The sequence below is a fragment of the Taudactylus pleione genome, unplaced genomic scaffold, assembly GCF_031769625.1.
Source record: "Taudactylus pleione unplaced genomic scaffold, aTauple2 ptg000864l, whole genome shotgun sequence".
Classification (NCBI taxonomy): Eukaryota; Metazoa; Chordata; class Amphibia; order Anura; family Myobatrachidae; genus Taudactylus; species Taudactylus pleione.
In genome coordinates, this window is record NW_028285266.1 from 231,391 (window position 1) to 253,492 (window position 22,102).

The window sequence follows — 22,102 nt, forward strand, 5'->3', positions numbered from 1 at the left end:
ACAGGGAAAATGGCTACTGCGCCCATTTTCCCGGTGACCTGCGCATATGCTATAGACTCTGGGCACACTCTAGTGCCCAGAGTCTATAAGTGCGGCTCTGGCCGCACACCACTCAGTGCGCTGCCGGACAGAGAGGAGGGGGCCCGTGACGGAGACTGCACACGGACCCCCTCCTCTCTAGAAATGCCCTGCAAGTAGCCATACATTTAGTGATACCAATAACTGTTTAAGATTATTCTAGTTATTATTTGATGTTACAGTTATGGATTTGTGCCACAATAAACAGTGCAATAACATTCATTTTAATAGAATAGAAAGCACAGGAGATGGTAGGAACATTGTAAAGTATGTGTCAAAGAGACAAGCTTTCTCTACTTTATTGCCAAAGCAAGCCCATGTAAATCATTAAGGTAAGCTTGCAAATCATTTATAAAATAAAAGCATAAAAAAACTTCAGTTATAGTTGTTTATAGCTCATTGGAACAATGTATTATTTAAGAGCTTATAGCTACAAGCATTTCACGTGTTGGATGATATATAGCTCAGGAAAATGGAAATTCTTAAAGTAAACATACGAAGACCAAATAGATATATTTGAATAATCGTTCACCGTAAAACAGTTCCAGCAATATAGATGAGAATGGAGGGGAAAAAAAGAACAAGTTCTACATTACAATATAGTTTTTTCTTTTTAATCAACATAGCATAAAACTATGTCGTTCCTTTGTCAATTACTTATTTTGTCTACATAAATAAGCATAAATATTCATGTAGTTGGTTTTTGTGTCACAAAATAAATCTCTTAGAAATACATATTTACTCCAGATGCACAAATTCTAGCTTTTGCTGTTACATAATAGATTTCTTTCCCTGGGTGCTAGAAAATAGATTCTGTGCCACAAAATCAATTTTGTGTGCAAAAAAAAATAAAATAAATACTTTTATTAATTTTAATTAATGAGGTGCAAGGTTGAATTTGTTTCAGAAAATTCACACCTTGTGGTAGAAAATTGTTTTGTTCCACATTGAGGTACATTGTTGCATCCAGGATCGCCGAGAGATGAATGGGGTCCAGGTACTGGAGGGCATGGTCAAATCCAGGAGGCTTGGTCACTCCATCTCTGGAAATAAAATGCTGTGCAATGCAAATGAGGGACATATGTCTCCCTAAGCCAGGCCCAGGTAATTAGTACTTGCAGCCCCCTCCCCTCACCTTTAGGCATCCCTGGTCGCAATAGAAATTCAGTATTGTGTTGCAGAAATCATTTTGGCTACAAAATGAAATTTGTGCTACAAAATAAGGCTTTTATAGAACAATATTAGGTATAATGAAAAACTATTTGAAATTTAGAAAAATAAACCGCATTGCTGCTAAGGGTTTTCTCAACCCTGTGCTAAAACAATTTTTCAGTGTTTCTGCTAGTCACATTCCAACATCAATATTTTAATTTATACAGTACCTACACAGATTATACCTTGCTTTTCAGCAGACTTTGGTATATATTTACTAAAGTGTGGGTTTTTAGAAGTGGAGTTGTTGCCCATAGCAAACAATCAGATTTGAATTATCATTTATCTAGCACTTTCTAGAAGATAATCTCTAGAATATGATTGGTTGCTATGGGCAACAACTCCACTTCTAAAAACCCACACTTTAGTAAACATACCCCATTGAATTTAATACCATTAGTCTATTTGCTCCTTATAACACTTAAAAAAACATTTAAACAAATGAACACAAAAATTCCAAAAAGTTAACTAAATTCCATTGTGATTTTTTTTCTTTTTTCAAAATACTGCAAATAAATACTTTCTTGTTCTTGGTTCAGCATTTAGTTACCTTGCAGAATTGTAAAAAAGCAGAATTCTATGTAGATGTGTAGATTTTCACAAATAAATCTGTGCTTGAAAATTAAAATGTTTTCTTTTTTTTCATAATCTCGATTTAAATACTTACAAATATAGGAATAATAACCCAACAATGCCTGTCATTTTTTAAAATAGAAAACCTACTGCATTAATTTATTTATTGGTTTTTAATAACAAAAGTTTGGCAAAAATCTGGGCATTATGGGCCTGATTCAGAGCCGGACGCTCTGACCAGAGCGCTCGCTCTGAATCAGTGCCCTCCTACCTAAAAATGGAGCGGCCTCCTGGCCGCTCGCATAGCTGTGGGTGACTACCCACAGCATATGCGAGCGGCCAAAAAGATGGTCGCGATGGTCAAGACCATCGCGACCATCGGACTTGCGACGAGACCCTGCGGTAGGGTCTCGCTGCCGCAAGCCCAGGAGTGATTTTGGCTCTATCAGAGCCAAAATCACTCCTACTGACATCATTACTGATGTCAGTGGGGCCGGCTTCAGACGGTAGGCGTTCCCATGGGAACGCCTCCATCTGGAAGCCACGCCCCCGGCACACCCACCAAAGGGGGCGTGCTGTCAGTCACCATCGACAGCATGCCCCCTTTGGTGCGAGATGCGGAGCGACAGCTTGGCTGTCACTGACCGGGTCTAGTGCATGCGCACGACGGAGCTCCCTCCGTCATGCGCATGCGCATTGGGGTAACATCGACCCGCTTGCGAGCGTCCTGCGCTCGCGAGCAGGTCTGAATGACCCCCAATATTCACTAACTTTGGAAATAATTTGATTTGTGTTTGTTTCCTAGCCCTTTCTGGTGATCATCACACAATAACTGTTAAGATATATGTGTACAATGAGTCCCCTTTGTTGTCCGCAGTGAAGGATTTCAGTTAGTTGGCATGAGATATTATATATTGTTATACTGTACCATACAGTCTTTATAGAAGTAAAAAATTAAAACAAAAAAGAATTTCAATTTTTTTTAGCAAAACAAATATATATCCTTCTTGTAATTTCAGTATATTACAAACTTTACAGTATATGTAAATTTTGACATAATTAAAATACTAGTAACTGTGCCGTATTGCTATAAAACACACATGCTGCATTGCAAATTGTTGAAATATATGATGCAAGTATAAATCCCATTATAGTTTTGACCGCCACCATTTTGATTGAGGACATACTTCCACTTCTTTGCAGAAATGCCAACTGGTTAGATAGTGGGGCAATCCCAGCAAAACAAGATTGTTCCACCTAAATCAGTACAGTAGGTAGGTATCTAATGAAGGGGGCATGGCACCGCATCCTCGCTAAAGTGGTTTGTGGCAATTTCCAGTGGGGGGCAGTGCCACATGTCATTGTGGCCCTGCCCCCTACTGTTCAAAACCACAATTTGCAGTATTTTACAGTGGGGGACAGGGCTAGGATGATGTAATTTAATGCCAATCGCATCATCCAAACTCCCTCAGTCAAAAAGTGAGCAGCACTGGGAGACTGGTCAACCATGACTGGATGCCAGGAGATGATTTCCAGATTTAGAAATCTCTCTGACCTTCCTGGAGAGTTGGCAAGTATGATATACAGGCCACTATAAAAATGTATACATTTGTGTATTAGGAAAATATTGTAATCTGTAAGCATTACTTAATTTTCAAACATTATTTGGGCTTTTGCCCCTGTGTAAGGTTATAACTAATTGACTTCTATTTGAAATGTAAGCACAGGTGTTAAGTACAGAAGCATCTTTAATGTTCTATTCGAAGCATGGGTGCAGTTGATTCTTAGGTTTCAATTGCCCTAATGTAAAATCAATTTTACATACTCTCAGGTGCCAGACACACTTCTGCAATAAAACTAAAATAAATAAGGTAAGAGTAGGTGTGGCTAATAGTCCAGTTAACACAAGGGCCAATAGCTAGTAAATAGATTGTTCCTCATTTAATAAAGTTCATGTTTATATCTGCTGCTCTGACATTGAGTAAGTGCTTAATAAAAGCTGTACATGCACCATTTTATAGATGATACAACAATATAATCAGATTCTATTTAATAGAAAATGCAACTACTTATTACTAAGAAAATGAAAAAAAAAAATGATTCTGTTACATTGTATAACTTTTGCAATCAACAGCCAGGGGAGTAGACCATAGAATTTCAAGTATGTTCTTCAGTTATAAATGAACATCATTCCAGCAGCCAAAGTGGTGTAATGGGCATTGCATGATTGAGAGGATAAATAGAGTTGATGGATACTATTCATTAAAAAAACAAAGAAACATCACTCAGCATTGATGGTATGCCTTTACAGTATGGGGATTGTTATGATTTAAAATTGTTGAGTAAAAAAAAAACCTTTAGGGCTTATTTATTTAAAAGTCGAAATCTGGTATTTCCACACATATTTCACTGCAATAAAGAATGAAAATTTCATCCACCTATTTAAAAAAATAAAAAATAAAAACCTTATAATTAAGCCAGGCTTTTACATTACAGAGATATGCTTAACCCATTTCAACTTCATTGTAAAGCATTTATATGTTTTTTAGCCATCTTTTTTTCAATGAAAAATGTGTCTGCGCATATAAGGAGTCCATTACTTTCTATAGGGAAACATCTGCCATGTAGGTATTGTAGAAAGTAATGTTATCTCTTGAAACAAATGTCTTTATTCAGGGGTGATTGGCAAATTTTGGATTAGGGGGCGGGGGCAAGAACACAAGACTGGCCCTTAAACAGGTGCCCATCTACAAAAAGTGGATTTAAGTATAAAACACAGGTGTTGATTTATCAATGGGGCAAAAAGATTTTTTGCTGTAGTAAATGGTTGTTTTTGATGGCTAAAGCACTTATTTGTTTTAGCCCTATATATTAATGGGGTCACCATCAGCGATAATACACATCGGTGGAACTTAATTAGTAAGCATCAGGGCAGTTCTTCCTGTTTGGTAAAGGTAAAGATGGCATTTCCAGAAGAGAAACATTAAAAAATAAAGCATTATTTAATGCATTGATGTTTAAATGATTTTTGCTGATTTATATAAAAAAAGAAAGGTACTTGGTTATTATATTTTTTTTAAATGTAACTTCTCACATTCAGGAGATATATATATATATATAAACAACACAGGACCGGCACTCATTGAAAATATAAGCAGCTTTGCCGGGTGCCCCCACAATGTAGCGAAATACAGACCAGGAGGTGCGGCACTCACGGACCCATATGAGGAAACACGAAGGTGAGCCAAATGGTAACGTTTCAGTTCTTTTATGTAACTGCCTTCAGAAAAGTACAAAACATACAAACAACATACCTTAAATAGCCCATCACCAATCACCAAGTGTCCAATCCGCGCCGCATGATCAGCTTCCTCGTTCCCGCTGAATCGTCGGCGCTGACGATGACGTCACCACTCTCGGCGCACACCACGTGATACCCACACCAATCGTTGCTAAGCAACAAAATAACAAGTTGTTTGATCACAACACCACTTACGTATGACCAGGCTACATAGTTATATTGTATAAATACAACAGTACATAAAAGTTAGCCGCCAGCAGTACCAAAATAGACTGCTCACACAACCCAATCACCCGGGTATATCGTTATTATTATTATTATTGTAAAAAAGAAAGATGTATTACAAAACGGGACGAATCTCCACACACAGGACATAATTGCTTAGACATCAAGCTCATAGGGTAATACATAAAAATGCAATCATGCTGAGTCAATATCTATTACAAACCAATGTTACTTACATTGGTACACCCTCAAAGTACATTGCCATACTACACAAATCAGCAATAATCTAACTGAATAATCCTGTATAACAACAGACAAATGAGAACAAAATACATACATACACCAATATTCTATCATCATGGATATTTTAGCCAAAGGGAACTTTAGTCTAACACATAATGGTAGCGGTGCTTTAGAGTTTAGCTAAAGCCAACAAAGGAGATATTATCATTTAAACCTTTAGGGTATAATACATCAAGTCTCAGAATCCATTCTGCCTCTTTCCTTAATAGTAATTTCCCGCGATCCCCACCCCGCATTAGAGGTGGGACATGGTCAATCATACGATATCTTAATGACGCTAAGGTATGCTTAGATTCCTGAAAATGTCTCACCACGGGTTGATCACTTGTACCATGGGTAATAGCTGCTTTGATGGCAGACCTATGGCCCGCCATCCTTTCTTTAAATTTTCGCTGTGTCTTCCCAATATAGGAGAGCCCACAAGGACAAATTATTTGATATATCACTAACATGCTGTTGCATGTAAGGTGATGCTTTATGAAATTTTTTTTACCCGTGTGCGGATGGTAAAATATGTTACCCTGAATCAAGAATTTGCAGGTAGTACATGAGCATCTGAAACACCCATGTTGTTTAATACTAAGGAAATGGAGAGGGCCTGAAACATCTTTAGAACTGTAATTTGTTTTCACCAATAGATCTCTAAGATTTTTTCCCCTGGAGTAACATGGCATAAGATTAGCCCTGTTCAAATCAAGGTCTGGGTCTGTTGCCACTATTGGCCAGAGTTTTTTTGATGTTCTATTAATCATTGTAGAATGTATATTAAAACGAGTTACCCATGGGAATCTGTTCTTAACATCCTTCTCATGCTGTGTACATAACAGTTGGTCTCTATTCAAAGCTAGAACCCGATTTTTAGTGGTTAACAATTGATGTTTATTATAACCTCTCTGGGCAAATTTTAATATCATTTCATCTAGTTGTTGAGAAGCCCTCACTGTATCGCTATTCGTTCTAACTATACGTAACATTTGTGAGTATGGGAGACCTGCCTTGAGTTTGAAAGGATGGCAGCTTTGATATTGTAACAATGTGTTACAATCCGTAGGTTTGGAGAACAATGTAGTAATTAGTCTGTTGTTATCTCTTATTAATCTGATGTCAAGAAAATCTATGCAATCTTGGCTCATTTTGTATGTAAGTTTTACAGGACATTCAGTCACATTGTGAGTCTCAATCAATTTAATGAATTTCTCTTTAGTACCTCTCCAAAAAATGAGGAGATCATCGATGAACCTCGTATAAAAAACGATTTCATCGCAGATGTCCTTGTTCTTAAAAAACAATTCCTCCTCTATTCCAAACATATAGCAATTGACATATGCCGGAGCCACTGAGGACCCCATGGCACAGCCTGTGACTTGTTGATAAAATATATTGTCAAACATAAAGAAATTTTTTGTTAGAATAATTTCAAACAAGGAGAGATACACCTCAATTTGATTCAAAGTGAACAGATCACTATTACTTAGCATCTGTTTCACAGCATCAAGACCTTCACGGTGGGGTATAATAGTGTAAAGGCTAGATACATCAGCCATAATAAACCATAGATTCTCAGTGAGAACCTCAAAAGGCTTTAACTTATTGAGTAAGGAGGTGCTATCTAACAAGAAATGAGCATGGTTTTGTACCAGCGGTTGTAATACTGAGTCCAACAGGAACTAGTGCCCCACTCTATAATTATTCCGGATAAAGTTAAAAAGTTGAAAGAGAGATCACAGTTTGACCCAGTCTCCTATAATCCTTCGATTAAAACGTTTATACGCTCCTTGGACTATGAGGTGGCCCTGCAATTGAATAAACATAAGGACTCGCATCCCAATCTTACTAAATTGGAAAGAGAGGCATTGAAATCGCTCTCTAAGAATTCAAACCTAACAATTCGCCCCGCAGACAAGGGGGGAGCTATTGTGTTGCAGGATACTCCTGAATATGTTATGGAAATTAACAGGCAACCCAATGACTGTAAAGTTTATCATAAACTTAGTAGTGATCCTACCTTACAGTTTAAACAAGAACTGACTGAGATCCTTTTGTCTGCCAAGGATCGTACTGTCATCGATGAGGAACTCTTTGAAATTCTTATTCCACATTTCCCAATTACACCGGTGATATATACCCTTCCTAAAATGCACAAGGGCATTTTACCCCCTCCAGGCCGACCGATTATTTCGGCCAGGGGTTCATTATTTCAGCCAACGTCTATATTTTTGGACTCAGTATTACAACCGCTGGTACAAAACCATGCTCATTTCTTGTTAGATAGCACCTCCTTACTCAATAAGTTAAAGCCTTTTGAGGTTCTCACTGAGAATCTATGGTTTATTACGGCTGATGTATCTAGCCTTTACACTATTATACCCCACTGTGAAGGTCTTGATGCTGTGAAACAGATGCTAAGTAATAGTGATCTGTTCACTTTGAATCAAATTGAGGTGTATCTCTCCTTGTTTGAAATTATTCTAACAAAAAATTTCTTTATGTTTGACAATATATTTTATCAACAAGTCACAGGCTGTGCCATGGGGTCCTCATTGGCTCCGGCATATGCCAATTGCTATATGTTTGGAATAGAGGAGGAATTGTTTTTTAAGAACAAGGACATCTGCGATGAAATCGTTTTTTATACGAGGTTCATCGATGATCTCCTCATTTTTTGGAGAGGTACTAAAGAGAAATTCATTAAATTGATTGAGACTCACAATGTGACTGAATGTCCTGTAAAACTTACATACAAAATGAGCCAAGATTGCATAGATTTTCTTGACATCAGATTAATAAGAGATAACAACAGACTAATTACTACATTGTTCTCCAAACCTACGGATTGTAACACATTGTTACAATATCAAAGCTGCCATCCTTTCAAACTCAAGGCAGGTCTCCCATACTCACAAATGTTACGTATAGTTAGAACGAATAGCGATACAGTGAGGGCTTCTCAACAACTAGATGAAATGATATTAAAATTTGCCCAGAGAGGTTATAATAAACATCAATTGTTAACCACTAAAAATCGGGTTCTAGCTTTGAATAGAGACCAACTGTTATGTACACAGCATGAGAAGGATGTTAAGAACAGATTCCCATGGGTAACTCGTTTTAATATACATTCTACAATGATTAATAGAACATCAAAAAAACTCTGGCCAATAGTGGCAACAGACCCAGACCTTGATTTAAACAGGGCTAATCTTATGCCATGTTACTCCAGGGGAAAAAATCTTAGAGATCTATTGGTGAAAACAAATTACAGTTCTAAAGATGTTTCAGGCCCTCTCCATTTCCTTAGTATTAAACAACATGGGTGTTTCAGATACTCATGTACTACCTGCAAATTCTTGATTCAGGGTAACATATTTTACCATCCGCACACGGGTAAAAAAAATTTCATAAAGCATCACCTTACATGCAACAGCATGTTTGTGATATATCAAATAATTTGTCCTTGTGGGCTCTCCTATATTGGGAAGACACAGCGAAAATTTAAAGAAAGGATGGCGGGCCATAGGTCTGCCATCAAAGCAGCTATTACCCATGGTACAAGTGATCAACCCGTGGCGAGACATTTTCAGGAATCTAAGCATACCTTAGCGTCATTAAGATATCGTATGATTGACCATGTCCCACCTCTAATGCGGGGTGGGGATCGCGGGAAATTACTATTAAGGAAAGAGGCAGAATGGATTCTGAGACTTTATGTATTATACCCTAAAGGTTTAAATGATAATATCTCCTTTGTTGGCTTTAGCTAAACTCTAAAGCACCGCTACCATTATGTGTTAGACTAAAGTTCCCTTTGGCTAAAATATCCATGATGATAGAATATTGGTGTATGTATGTATTTTGTTCTCATTTGTCTGTTTTTATACAGGATTATTCAGTTAGATTATTGCTGATTTGTGTAGTATGGCGATGTACTTTGAGGGTGTACCAATGTAAGTAACATTGGTTTGTAATAGATATTGACTCAGCATGATTGCATTTTTATGTATTACCCTATGAGCTTGATGTCTAAGCAATTATGTCCTGTGTGTGGAGATTCGTCCCGTTTTGTAATACATCTTTCTTTTCTACAATAATAATAATAATGATATACCCGGGTGATTGGGTTGTGTGAGCAGTCTATTTTGGTACTGCTAGCGGCTAACTTTTATGTACTGTTGTATTTATACAATATAACTATGTAGCCTGGTCATACGTAAGTGGTGTTGTGATCAAACAACTTGTTATTTTGTTGCTTAGCAATGATTGGTGTGGGTATCACGTGGTGTGCGCCGAGAGTGGTGACGTCATCGTCAGCGCCGACGATTCAGCGGGAACGAGGAAGCTGATCATGCGGCGCGGATTGGACACTTGGTGATTGGTGATGGGCTATTTAAGGTATGTTGTTTGTATGTTTTGTACTTTTCTGAAGACAGTTACATAAAAGAACTGAAACGTTACCATTTGGCTCACCTTCGTGTTTCCTCATATGGGTCCGTGAGTGCCGCACCTCCTGGTCTGTATATATATATATATATATATATATATATATATTTTTTTTTTTAAAAATACTAGCGTTTCACCACAGCTTTGCTCGCGTGGATATTTGTTATTGCTTAGTGGAACTAATTTTACAAAGACAGTAGTGGCACCTAATATTGTTATGTATATTTTATATTGTAGACATTGATCACAAAATGTCTTTGTAAACATCAGTTTTTCCTTCAGGGATTAACACAAAAAGATGCTTTGCGCTACTATCTCATAAGCAATCCACATAACCTACAGTAACACTGAAAGATTGAAAGTAACATGAGCAGTGACTCAGTGATATGTAGTATTTGTCTTGGTGCACCATCTGCTGGATTGACATATATACTGCAACTTCATGAGTCCAGATAAGCATGCTGATTAGTGCTCAATATATAGGGCCTGATTCAGACCCGGACGCTAAGCCATGTTCGCTCACGGCCAAAAGGGGCCGGGTATGCAAATTCTGTGATTGCACTGTGTTGTGTAAGGATGCCCTCTATGTCTTAGAGAGTGACGGCAGTGAGCGAACGCAGGTGTATAAAGACGCCCACTTTCGTTTCTTTGAACCTGTCATCTCCAGATAGTGTTTGAATAATCTGTAACATCGAGAGCCATCAGAGCTGCACGTAGCGCTTGAGATAGCCCCTACCCTGCTGCAAGCACTGCGTACAGTGCTGACTGCAATACAACCAGGTGACATGTACAATGACAATTCCATGCTAATGATGGATACCCTTTAAACGCCGTTTTGATGCCCAGACACGCCTGCGTTCGCACCACCACTCCCCCATTCACAAGCACCTTACCCTGTTACCACCCACAAATGGCACTATCTGTCACTCAAGGTAGCGCTCAGTCTTTGTGCTGCGAGTGCACGATTCCCGATTGCAGTGACTGGCTCGCTCACTGCGATGCATACGCATGTGCACAATGTGAACCATCGGCAGGTACGAGCGATCGCATCTTAGTGTCCGGGTCTGAATCAGGCCCATAGTTTGAATATCCTGCGACAATAGATCTTGAGGTATATATATCTATGTACTATATGCATACATATATAGCCGAAAAACAACAAAAGGTATCCCCCAGCACTCATATCAACAATAAGATTTGAAAAACTACATGGTGGTAGATAATAGAGATCTTAGTTGCATATATTTGCAAAAATATGTGTAAGCCTCCAGGTCACGTCACGGCATCTCTGATACTGGAGGTTTCTACTTCTAAGTCAAAGTCTGGGGCGCGGAACTGCAAAAAGCCAGCAAAGGCCAGCCACCCCAGGGCAGCACACCAGTGAAAGACTAAAGGTGTTATTAAGTGTTAATAATGATATTAATAAATCAAAAGCTATGTGTTAGGTGGTGATACACAGGTAAAGGAATATATGCAACTAAGATCTCTGAATTATCTATCACCATGTAATTTTTCAAATCTTATTGCTGATATCATTCTGAGTGCTGGGGGATACCTTTTGTTGTTTATTGTATAGAATAACCCCTCCCTATCATGCACCTGAGTGGTATTACTAAGGTGATTGAGCAGCTATCAATATGCATTGCAAGTCTAAGAGGCATATATGGGACCAGCATTTGGAGGGCATGCTGGTTCCTGTAGTGCCATTAGGAGGACCTAGGAGTGACTCCAAGGTAAGCTGGCTCTCATTTTTAGATATGTTTGTGTATGTGCCATTATTATGTGGCCTTATATCAGGCAATTATATGCCCCAGATTGTATATTATTTTTGGGGATGAGTTTGTGGCGTGGTGCTCCCTGTGTTGGTATAAGAGATGAGTGGGTTCGGATCTCAGAGATCCGAACCCAGCCGAACTAAGGGGATCCGACTCAGATCTGAGACGGCTCGAGTTTTCCTGCCTGACTTGGATCTGAAAACGAGGCATAACGTCATCATCCCACTGTCGAATTCTCGCAGGTTTTGGATTCTATAAAGGTCCCGCGATCGCCGCCATTTTTCATTCTGGCTGTGGAGAGTAAAGAGGGATGGAGCTGGGAGCTGTGCTGTGCTGCTGTGCTCTGAATTATCTATCACCATGTAGTTTTTCAAATCTTGTTGCTGATATCATTCTGAGTGCTGGGGGATACCTTTTGTTGTTTATTGTATAGACTAACCCCTCCCTTTCATGCACCTGAGTGGTATTACTAAGGTGATTGAGCAACTATCAATATGCATACATATATAACCGTTTGCGTTCAGGTCTGCAATATATGTATATATTGTTTATATATATTTATATATATATTGTCATTTTGGACTGGAGGAGCCTGTGCAAATTCCGATAAAAATTTTTTGTCTCATAGTTCATAAATAGTCCATAAAAGTATATTTGTCTCAAAAAAATTATATTTACTGTATATACATCTAGTAATTTTTGGTTTGAGGAGCCTGCACAATGCATGCGCCGTGTGTCAAGCATCTGGTATTTCCTTTATTGCTCCTCTCCCTGATATCACATTGCGATAATACATACCTCAGTTTCTTTCTAGGTGACTAAGCTATACAATATTGAAAACGCAATCCAAATGAATCCCTCTTTTTTTGCGTGATCCCGGAATGAACAGACAAACAAAAATTTCTATTTTTTTTTTCTCCATAGTTCATACACAGGACCTGATTCAGACCTGCTCGCTTGGAAGCGTTTGCACGCATGTGTACACATCGCAGTGCGCATGCGTGAACCAGTCCGGGGGATCGGAAACCGTACGCTCACTGTGCATTGACAGCCCGGCAGAATGAGTGACAGGAGAAGCCGTTTGTGGGTGGTGACAGGAGCTGGCCGCTAGAAACGGGGGAGTAGAGGTGCGAACGCAGGCGTGCCTGAGCGTCTTAACAACGTTTCAGAGGCGTACATAATTAAGAGGCAGCATCATAGTACACGTTACTTGGTTGTATTTTACACTGAAGTGCTCACAGTGCTTGCGATACGGTATGGTCAACCACAAGAGCTGCTTATGCATCCGATGGTACTCGATGGTACTGATGTTTGCATACAATTCCTGGAGATGACGTGCGCAAGTGGGCATCTTTAGACTGGCTGGTGGGCATCTGCATACACAACGCGATTGCACACCAAGACATAGTGGGTGTGCTAATGCCTTGCCATGTGATCGCCTGTCTTCCTGAATTTGCATACCCATCGAGCGAGCGAACGCATCTAGCGAGCAGGTCTGAATGAGGTCCCCAGTCCCAAGGACTACATTTCTCCAATTTAAATTCTATGGACAGACACAACCATTACAATATTATTATAAGTATAGATATAACTTCTTTGCCAGTGGTCCAGACCTACAGTACTCTGCCTGTCACCTCCATACTAATACATGAGGCCCTATTATTCTGTACACTTTCAAATTGTATGAACCAACATTGCTCCATAATAATGGTCTCATTGCTCCATAATAATTTCAGGCATTTCTTCCCTCATAATGTTGGTAAAGTGCAAATGTGATAGGAGCCTGTGCTTTGAACCAATAAGTCACCCATTCGTTTTATCATTCTATTTGTTAACTTATCTTAACCTAAGCCTAGAAATGAACACACTGACACATGAAATGCAATTAAAGAGGTCACAGCCATAATTTATTGATCGAATTAGAATTGGTAATGGGTGGCAGGACAAAAGCAGTGCTCCGAGGCCACAGCCTTGCTGGAAACAATAATAAATAAACGGAAGCGGATTCCCGCCCCGCGCAGACTGGCCTGAGGTAGTACCATCCCCCCTTAATTGGCACAGCCTTCGGCCCTTCCCTTGGACAGGGACCAGGTCCCCCCTTATGGGCGGTGACCAACTTGCCGCTCTCAAAGGAAAGATGCTACCCAGTCACTCCTGCGCTAAATAATAGGCCGCCCAGGAGCACTGCTTCCCGCCAGGCTGAACTTCTACCTGTTGGAAGAAAACACAAAAATGCAAAATCCAACGAAACAAAAAAGCATACCAACCAGCTTAGTCGGGTGGGTGGGTGGGTGGTTTGAAGAAACTGGAAAAGAGGAAAATGGCTCTTCTTACCAAGGAATATATATGGGTAATTTGTAACCTCCCACAAATCCTATGATAGGCTTATCACATCAACTGACCACTACCTAACCACACCTTACCCAGCCTTAACCCTTAACTAACTAACAAATTTTAAATATCAAACAGGGTGCTTATCTATCCTCAAACTTAATTAAGTATTCGTATGCATTAAGTCACCCATTCGTTTTATCATTCTATTTGTTAACTTATCTTAACCTAAGCCTAGAAATGAACACACTGACACATGAAATGCAATTAAAGAGGTCACAGCCATAATTTATTGATCGAATTAGAATTGGTAATGGGTGGCAGGACAAAAGCAGTGCTCCGAGGCCACAGCCTTGCTGGAAACAATAATAAATAAACGGAAGCGGATTCCCGCCCCGCGCAGACTGGCCTGAGGTAGTACCATCCCCCCTTAATTGGCACAGCCTTCGGCCCTTCCCTTGGACAGGGACCAGGTCCCCCCTTATGGGCGGTGACCAACTTGCCGCTCTCAAAGGAAAGATGCTACCCAGTCACTCCTGCGCTAAATAATAGGCCGCCCAGGAGCACTGCTTCCCGCCAAAGCCCGTTTCATAGAACCAGGCCCGCCACCAAACTGTGACCCTCCAATACCTAAAGGAAACTACATAAGTCACTGATAAACAGCTCTAACCCTACTCCCGTTAGGTGTACCCCATCAGGCCTATAGAAGCTCTCCTCTTCGTAACGTAAACGTGGATGCCGTATGACGCGGCCACCCACACTGAGGATAAAACGGCCAACTGCCATATTGACCTTACGACGAACTCCGTCTAATGCCTTACCACCCTGGGGTCCTCGCCAAACTCGCCGTGGAACAATGTCCGACCAAGCAATGCGCACATTGGGCCAACGGTTAACTAGCACTTGCAAGTCGTTCCTAACAGCATGTATTAGCTCGATGCCTTTGCAAGTGCCCAAATCGTTCCCCCCTAAGTGAATGACCACCCAGTCCGGGGCCCCGAACTTATCCTCTGCCGTCCATAAGGCTTCCAGTAGTCGCTTCCAGCGCATACCGCGGAAACCTAACCAACGGACGTCATCTGCACCTAACAAAAGGGGGGCCTGCAAAGCTAAGGGGTGCCGACCAGCCCAAAATATAAATGAGTGTCCTACAAACCACACCCGACCGTTAGCATTCCTGGGTAACCCTGCAAGAAAAGTTACCTAGTCAGAAACTGAATCACAATATAACAAATAAATGCATCTTAAGGAAGGGAAAACAATAGTTGGGTGACCCAGCTGAAGGTGAAAAACATAAAACCTCTTTGAGGGCAAAACTGAAAAGCCCCTCAAACTCCAAAGCGGCAGTAGGCATAAGGCCCCTGGGTTTCCCAACAAACTCGCAAGGAGTGCAGCTACTTAAGCAACTTATCCTCCCTTAAATAAGCTTTATAAGCTGATGACTTCCATCGACCCAACTTTTGTAAGGTGTCGACCGAAGCACCATCAACCGCTGCGCAGGTTGCTGCCCCTATCCTAAATGAATGTGTCCCGAACTGTTCTGTGGGCAGGCCTAAGGCTATAAGGCAATTTTGAAACAGCTTTATGAACTGAAACTTAGATAAAGGTGTAAGATTAACATGTACAAGCCACTGCGCGCCACTTGGAGGGCGAAGAGCATTAAAACGCCGCGCCAAGGCAACTGGGCAGATAACAGCGTCTGAGTGTTCTTTTATAGAAATCCAACGACCCCTGCCAAGTTGGTCAGTCTTGGACCTATGAATTTTACACAATATCAATTCCTTCTTAACTACCACGTGTTTAAACAATAAACCCGATGTCGCGGAACTCTTACTAGAGGCTACAAGCTCGCCGATTCTAAACGCCCCGAAATATGCCAATGAAAAAGCTAAACTAAAAAGGGCCGATTCGTACTCGCCTAAAGCAACCCCTGATACAGCCACAATCAGATCTTTAAGCAAAGCCGGGTCAATTGGTCTACGCGTGTCGCCTATGCTAGGGTGTTCCTTCGCCCACCCCTTCATCGCTTTGGATAGCAGAAACGATTTTGTGGGATCTGCAACGCCATGTAGTTTAGAAAAGTAAGCGATGCCAGACAGCGCCGCAGACATAGCAGCCTTAGAACGACCCCTTTCATGCCAGTTCCAAACAAACTCTGCCATACGGTCGTCAACCGTCTTACCTCCCTCACGTGTGGAAGCCAAGAAACCCTGCCAATTGTCCCAAGCTGCCGTGTAGGTCCTTAACGTGCTAGGGGCCAGAGACTTCATTGCGAGGCCTTTGATGCCGGCACGACAATCTGCCATACATGGGAGGGGCAGTTTAAACCATGAATAGAAGCGTAAGGAGCGAGAGAACGAAACCTGTCCCACTGCAAACGAGATAAGGCGTCTGCTATCTCATTAGACACTCCCGGAACATGCTGCGCCCTAAACTCAATGTTCCTCCATAAGCAAAGAAGCGTCAAGTGCCTCAACAACCTCAAAGCCAAACGGAGACTCCGCCCTCTGATTATTTACTGCCTGAACAACACCCAAATTATTGGCACCAAAAAAGGATCCTCCTATTACAAAGCCTGTAAGCCCATAACTCAACTGCCACTACGATGGGGAAAAGTTCTAAGAGCAGTATGTTCTTCGTAAGGCCCAAAACTCCCCAAACTTCTGGCCAAGGCTCCGCGCACCAATCTCCTTCAAAAAAGGCACCGAAACCGATGGAACCGGACGTGTCAGTAAATAACTGAAGCTCTGAATTATCTACTGGGGCCCGGAGCCATATACGAACACCGTTAAACTCGCGCAGGAAAAGCAACCAAACTCGAAGGTCTTCCCTCAAATCTTGGGATATTCGAACGAGGTGATGGGGCTTCTTGATACCCGCCGTGGCTCTTTCGAGCCGCCTACAAAAAACCCGACCCATGGGAATGACTCTACAAGTAAAGTTAAGGAGCCCTAGCAACGACTGCATCTGCTTCAGCGAGACTTTCTTTGACAAAACAAACGCTTCAAGCAACTCCCCCAAACGTCGCACCTTTTCAATCGGCAAACGGCATAACCCTAGCACAGTATCTATTTCTATGCCCAAATACGTCAAACGTGTAACCGGACCCTCCGTCTTGTCCCTGGCAACAGGAACGCCTACCACTGTGAACAAGGCCTGCAAGGAAAAAAGCAATTCCTCACAAACCTGGGTATCCGCTGGCCCCACCAACAGAAAATCATCTAGGTAGTGGGTAACCCCCGCTTGCCCTGTGCCCGCCTGTAAGCACCATTGCAAAAAGGAGCTAAAACATTCAAAAAAGGAACACGAGATGGAACATCCCATCGGCAAGCATCTATCTACATAATAGAGTCCCGCAACTCTAAAACCCATGTACTTAAAAGATTCGGGGTGAAGGGGCAACAGCCGAAAAGCCGACTCGATATCCACCTTGGCTAATAACGCCCTTCTCCCAAAACTCTGTACTATATCTAGAGCCTGCTCAAATGATTGGTAAATGACCCGACAATCCGATGGATCTAGCGCGTCGTTGACCGACCCTCCCTCGGGGTAAGAAAGATGCTGTATCAACCTAAACTTACCCGGTTCCTTTTTTGGTACGACCCCTAAAGGCGATATGCACAAACCTTCCAATGGTGGGGACTTAAATGGGCCGTACATGCGCCCCAACCCTATTTCCGCTTTAATCTTAAGTCGGACTACTTCCGGGTGTAGGCGTGCCGACTTAAGATTTCTTTTAGACACAACCGAGACCTCCCGTGTCACCGGTAAACGAAAACCTTCACTAAACCCATGAAACAAAAAGGCTGCTTCCTCCCTGAGAGGATAACAAGCTAACCAGCTCTTCAACGCCCCTAGGTCCACCGGCGAAGGTGCTTTACCTAACACCGCCCCGCGACTCGTCGGGCTGATCACCTCGATTTGTCCTTCCACCACCGGTACGCCCGCATTCTTTAGCCAGGTGCCCGCTTCCGCAGAGCATGCATATGTGTCTATACCGACAGCCCGACCCTCTATTACATTGCGCATTATTATATGCGTAGCATTTTCCTCTGCCGGCTCCTGTTTATGCACTACCAAGGAATCCGCAGAAGCGCGAGGCAGTTGGTTGACTTCCAGCCACACCTCTACGTCCTTGAAGCCAAACTGAAAATTCGCCTGCCCCTCTTGCTTTTTCCGGAATGTCTCATCATATTTCCGCCAAGCTGTACCCTTGCCTGACGAGTGCATGCCGTGCACCATATGCATATACTTGAGAACATTCATGTACTCAGTCGGGCGTGACTCAAGGTATGAAGCTGCGAAAACGAACATCCCTGCTTCCCAATTCTGGAATGAACGGAAGCTTTCTTCCGTGCCTGCACCAGCTGATTTTGCCCGATCTAAAGCCTTTTTAGCATCCGCTGTAATGGAAAACATGTCCACGAATTTCCCCTTCCTGATCCTTTCCCTAACCTTAGACCTCAAACCCCTAAGAATGGCCGTGTTTGCGCAATGCACCATATCCCCCGTAGAATCTGGGACCTTAGCTGCTGACACTGTGCTGGTCTTTTTGGGACTCCCCCGTTTCCCTTTAATCTTGTGCGCTAAGTATCGCATAAGCTTACGCGGCCTCTCTGATGAACTTGCAGAATCGCTAGAGTCAGTGGAAGATGAGTGTGTGCTGTGCAATGTGGAAACAGCATGCTCACCAGAAACTGCCGTCGAAGGACCAGCCACTTCGTCCAGAGTGTTCGCCAAAAGTCCCTCGTTGCGCGGTGCACCCACCACGACTTGACTCGCCGAAGCCATCTCGCTGTCCGTCCGCTGAATCTCAGCTGCCCGATTGGAATGCTCCCCAACTGCAACCTGAGGACTTGACGTAATCACAGGTGACTCAGACTGCACATCAACTCCCCCCGTGGAAAGGGGGGCATGGGGGGGCGGCAGGGGCGCATGGACAGCTGCAGGTGGCTGAGGGGGAGGGGGGGGCGGGGTGGGAAGGGGGGGTGGGATATGCATGGGCTGGGCATATGCTGCAGAAGTGGCCGGAGGAAGGGCGAAAGGTGGCGGCAGGGCATGGTAATACGGGCCGAACCCTTGCGGAAGGGGGGCGGGCCCAGGGGTTAACGCAGGGAGGGTGTACTGGAACATAGTGGGGGGGAGGGCCTGGTGGAGCCCGATGGGGGCAGAAAAATAAGGTGCTGCATTTGAAAAATGGGGTGGGCCGTAGGGGCCGGTGAAATATGGTGACCAGCTGGGCTGCTGCGCTGGTAAAGGGTTGAATGTAAGGGGGGGTTGCTGCATGTTGTAACCGTATCCCACAGGTGCGGGGGTGGCGATGGGTAATAACAAGCTGGGGGGGGCACTTAGGGTACCAGTCCTGATGGACCCTGCAACTGATGCCACGCTGCAGGGGGAACCCTGGTGGCTGAATAATAGAGGTGAGGGCTGAGGAGGAGGGGGCCCCCTCGCTCCAGGGGTAGAGGGGGCTGAAGGGGGGATGCCGAAATGCATAGGGCCCCCTGTGCTGGATCCTGGCTTAAAATGGCCGCCGCGACCCTGTGGGCGGGGCCAACTGAGGGCGTAGGGCGCGGGCTGGCCGAGGCAAGCGTGGGGAGAGGCGCTGGGCTACGGCCGCCCGTGCTGCTCGCGGCGCCGCCGGAGAGCCAGGCGGCCATCAATTGCGGAGAGGCAGCGGGGGAGGTGAGGGAGCGGGAGCCGGCGGGGGGTGCCCGCGCGGGAACACGGGCGGGCACATGCTCGCGGCCTGCAGCGTGGTGCGGCCCGCGTCTGGATGGAGGGGGAGCCGCAGATGTAAGGGGCCTGGAAGCCTCCATCAATCGGCGGGGGGGGGGGGCGCTGAGCGGCGGGGTCTGGGCATTATGAAACAGGAATGATGGGGGGGGCAGTAAAATCAGAGGACAGAGGGAGGGGGGGGTGGAAACAGCAGGTGGATGGGATGTTAAACACAAAAAAGGGGGGGGCTGGATAGAAGGAGCTGGAAGGAAAGGGGTGAGAGAAAGATGAGAATAAAAGAGATAGGTAGGATGTGAAATAAAAGAGAAAGAATTTAGACCAAGATATACAGCTATGCAGATACTATATGGAATACTTAGCCAGCCTGGTTTGAAGAAACTGGAAAAGAGGAAAATGGCTCCTCTTACCAAGGAATATATATGGGTAATTTGTAACCTCCCACAAATCCTATGATAGGCTTATCACATCAACTGACCACTACCTAACCACACCTTACCCAGCCTTAACCCTTAACTAACTAACAAATTTTAAATATCAAACAGGGTGCTTATCTATCCTCAAACTTAATTAAGTATTCGTATGCATATATTTAAATTCTGCAAACCATGCACAGTTGTCAAAGTGATAAAACAATCTGCAATGGTCACAGAAAAAGCCTGCAGAAATGGCCGATAAGTCTTCTCTTTAGCCCATATACCCATTATTGCAAGATCCTTTACCATAGGTGTGGCTATTTTCTAGTATCTTATATGACACCCTCTCTAACTCTCTCCCTTCCACCAAGTTCATACAATTTGTCATACCATCCCTGTAATTTATTGTACATCCTTGGTGATACAGCCATTCATGTAGACATCACTGTGCTGGAAAATGTTGCCCATTTTCTTGTAGCACATACTGTATCCTCATCATTCTTCTCCCCAGTGTTTCTTCCATGGTGGGAGGAGAGTGATTATGTCATCACTATGTTGCACCTGCCCGGACCATCTTCAAGGAGATTGCTAAACTATTCAAGGAGTCAGGCAGATAAACCACTATTTCAGGAAGTCTCCCTAACATTCAGGGAGAGTCAGCAAGTATTCCCCAGATTAAATCTTAACACAGCACCCCCTTCCCCCAGTGCTTACCAATCCTGTATCCCTGGCTCTGCATCACAGCTACAGCCAAGACCCCCAGACACATGAGCTTCAGCCTCGGACCCTGGAATCACAGGCTATTTAGGGGAGGGGAGAAGAGGAGCCAAGTCCTGGCCAGTAAAGTTAGCTGCTTGCCTATATGCCACTGTGGGGGCCGGTCTGAGACTGTACAGAGCTCCTGAAATCCTGTGTAGCCCTGCAGGAACAATTCTAACTTAAATGTCGCCACAACATAGACCGCACATATACAATCTGTTTCTGCATCAAGTGGTATCTAACCATCTAGATACAGGCCCAAAAGTATTCAAAAGAGGTCCATTCCAGGTTGTCTAAAACAGTAAAATATTTATTTTTGCCATTATAAAGCATACTGGGAGTGGTATGATTTGTCGACAGTTACAAGGTCGACAATTAGCATGTGGATAGCATAATGTCAACGGCACAATGCAGGCTTGGTACGAATGCTAATTAAAACATTTTAACCATGTCTGCATTATACATTTAATAATGATGGTAAAGCATGGTGATAAAGTTGTTAATTAAAATGTGTTAATTAAGTTCAAACTTTAAGAAGTGTCTTACAGTATGCACTTAGCAGAACTCACAAAGGCATGCACATAAACTGCCACCAAAATCCAAAAAATTCCAAAATTTGAGAAAATTAAAACTTTGCTTAGTCTTTAGAAAAAGATGAAGTACAGTCTCTTCTCTTTGCTCTTTGAAAAGTCCCAATAAAAGTTTGTTATTTGACAGTTGTCTAAGGTACTTTCCTTTGTTATAGGTTCTTTTTTCAAAACGAATGATGATGTCAGTCCCCCTCATCCCATACATGAAATATAAAATGCAAGACTCACAATAGTGTTATCTTCATAATAAAAGTAAGAAATCTGAAATAATAAAACTAGCATAAAATGTGAATAATATGTCTGCATCCAGTGATCTTGTCTTTAGGGGGATTCCCACCAAAACAATTTCCACAATATTAATTTGCT

The 22,102-nt window shown here is 42.8% G+C and overlaps 1 protein-coding gene across 1 annotated transcript; it reads right to left on the bottom strand.

The window, feature by feature from the left end:
* Window positions 1-15,629: 15,629 nt before the first annotated feature.
* On the bottom strand, window positions 15,630-16,674 carry LOC148474229 (uncharacterized). Its single transcript, XM_088458905.1, has one exon. The coding sequence runs from the start codon at window positions 16,539-16,541 to the stop codon at window positions 15,630-15,632; it is 912 nt and encodes a 303-aa protein (XP_088315031.1). The 5' UTR covers window positions 16,542-16,674.
* Window positions 16,675-22,102: the final 5,428 nt, after the last annotated feature.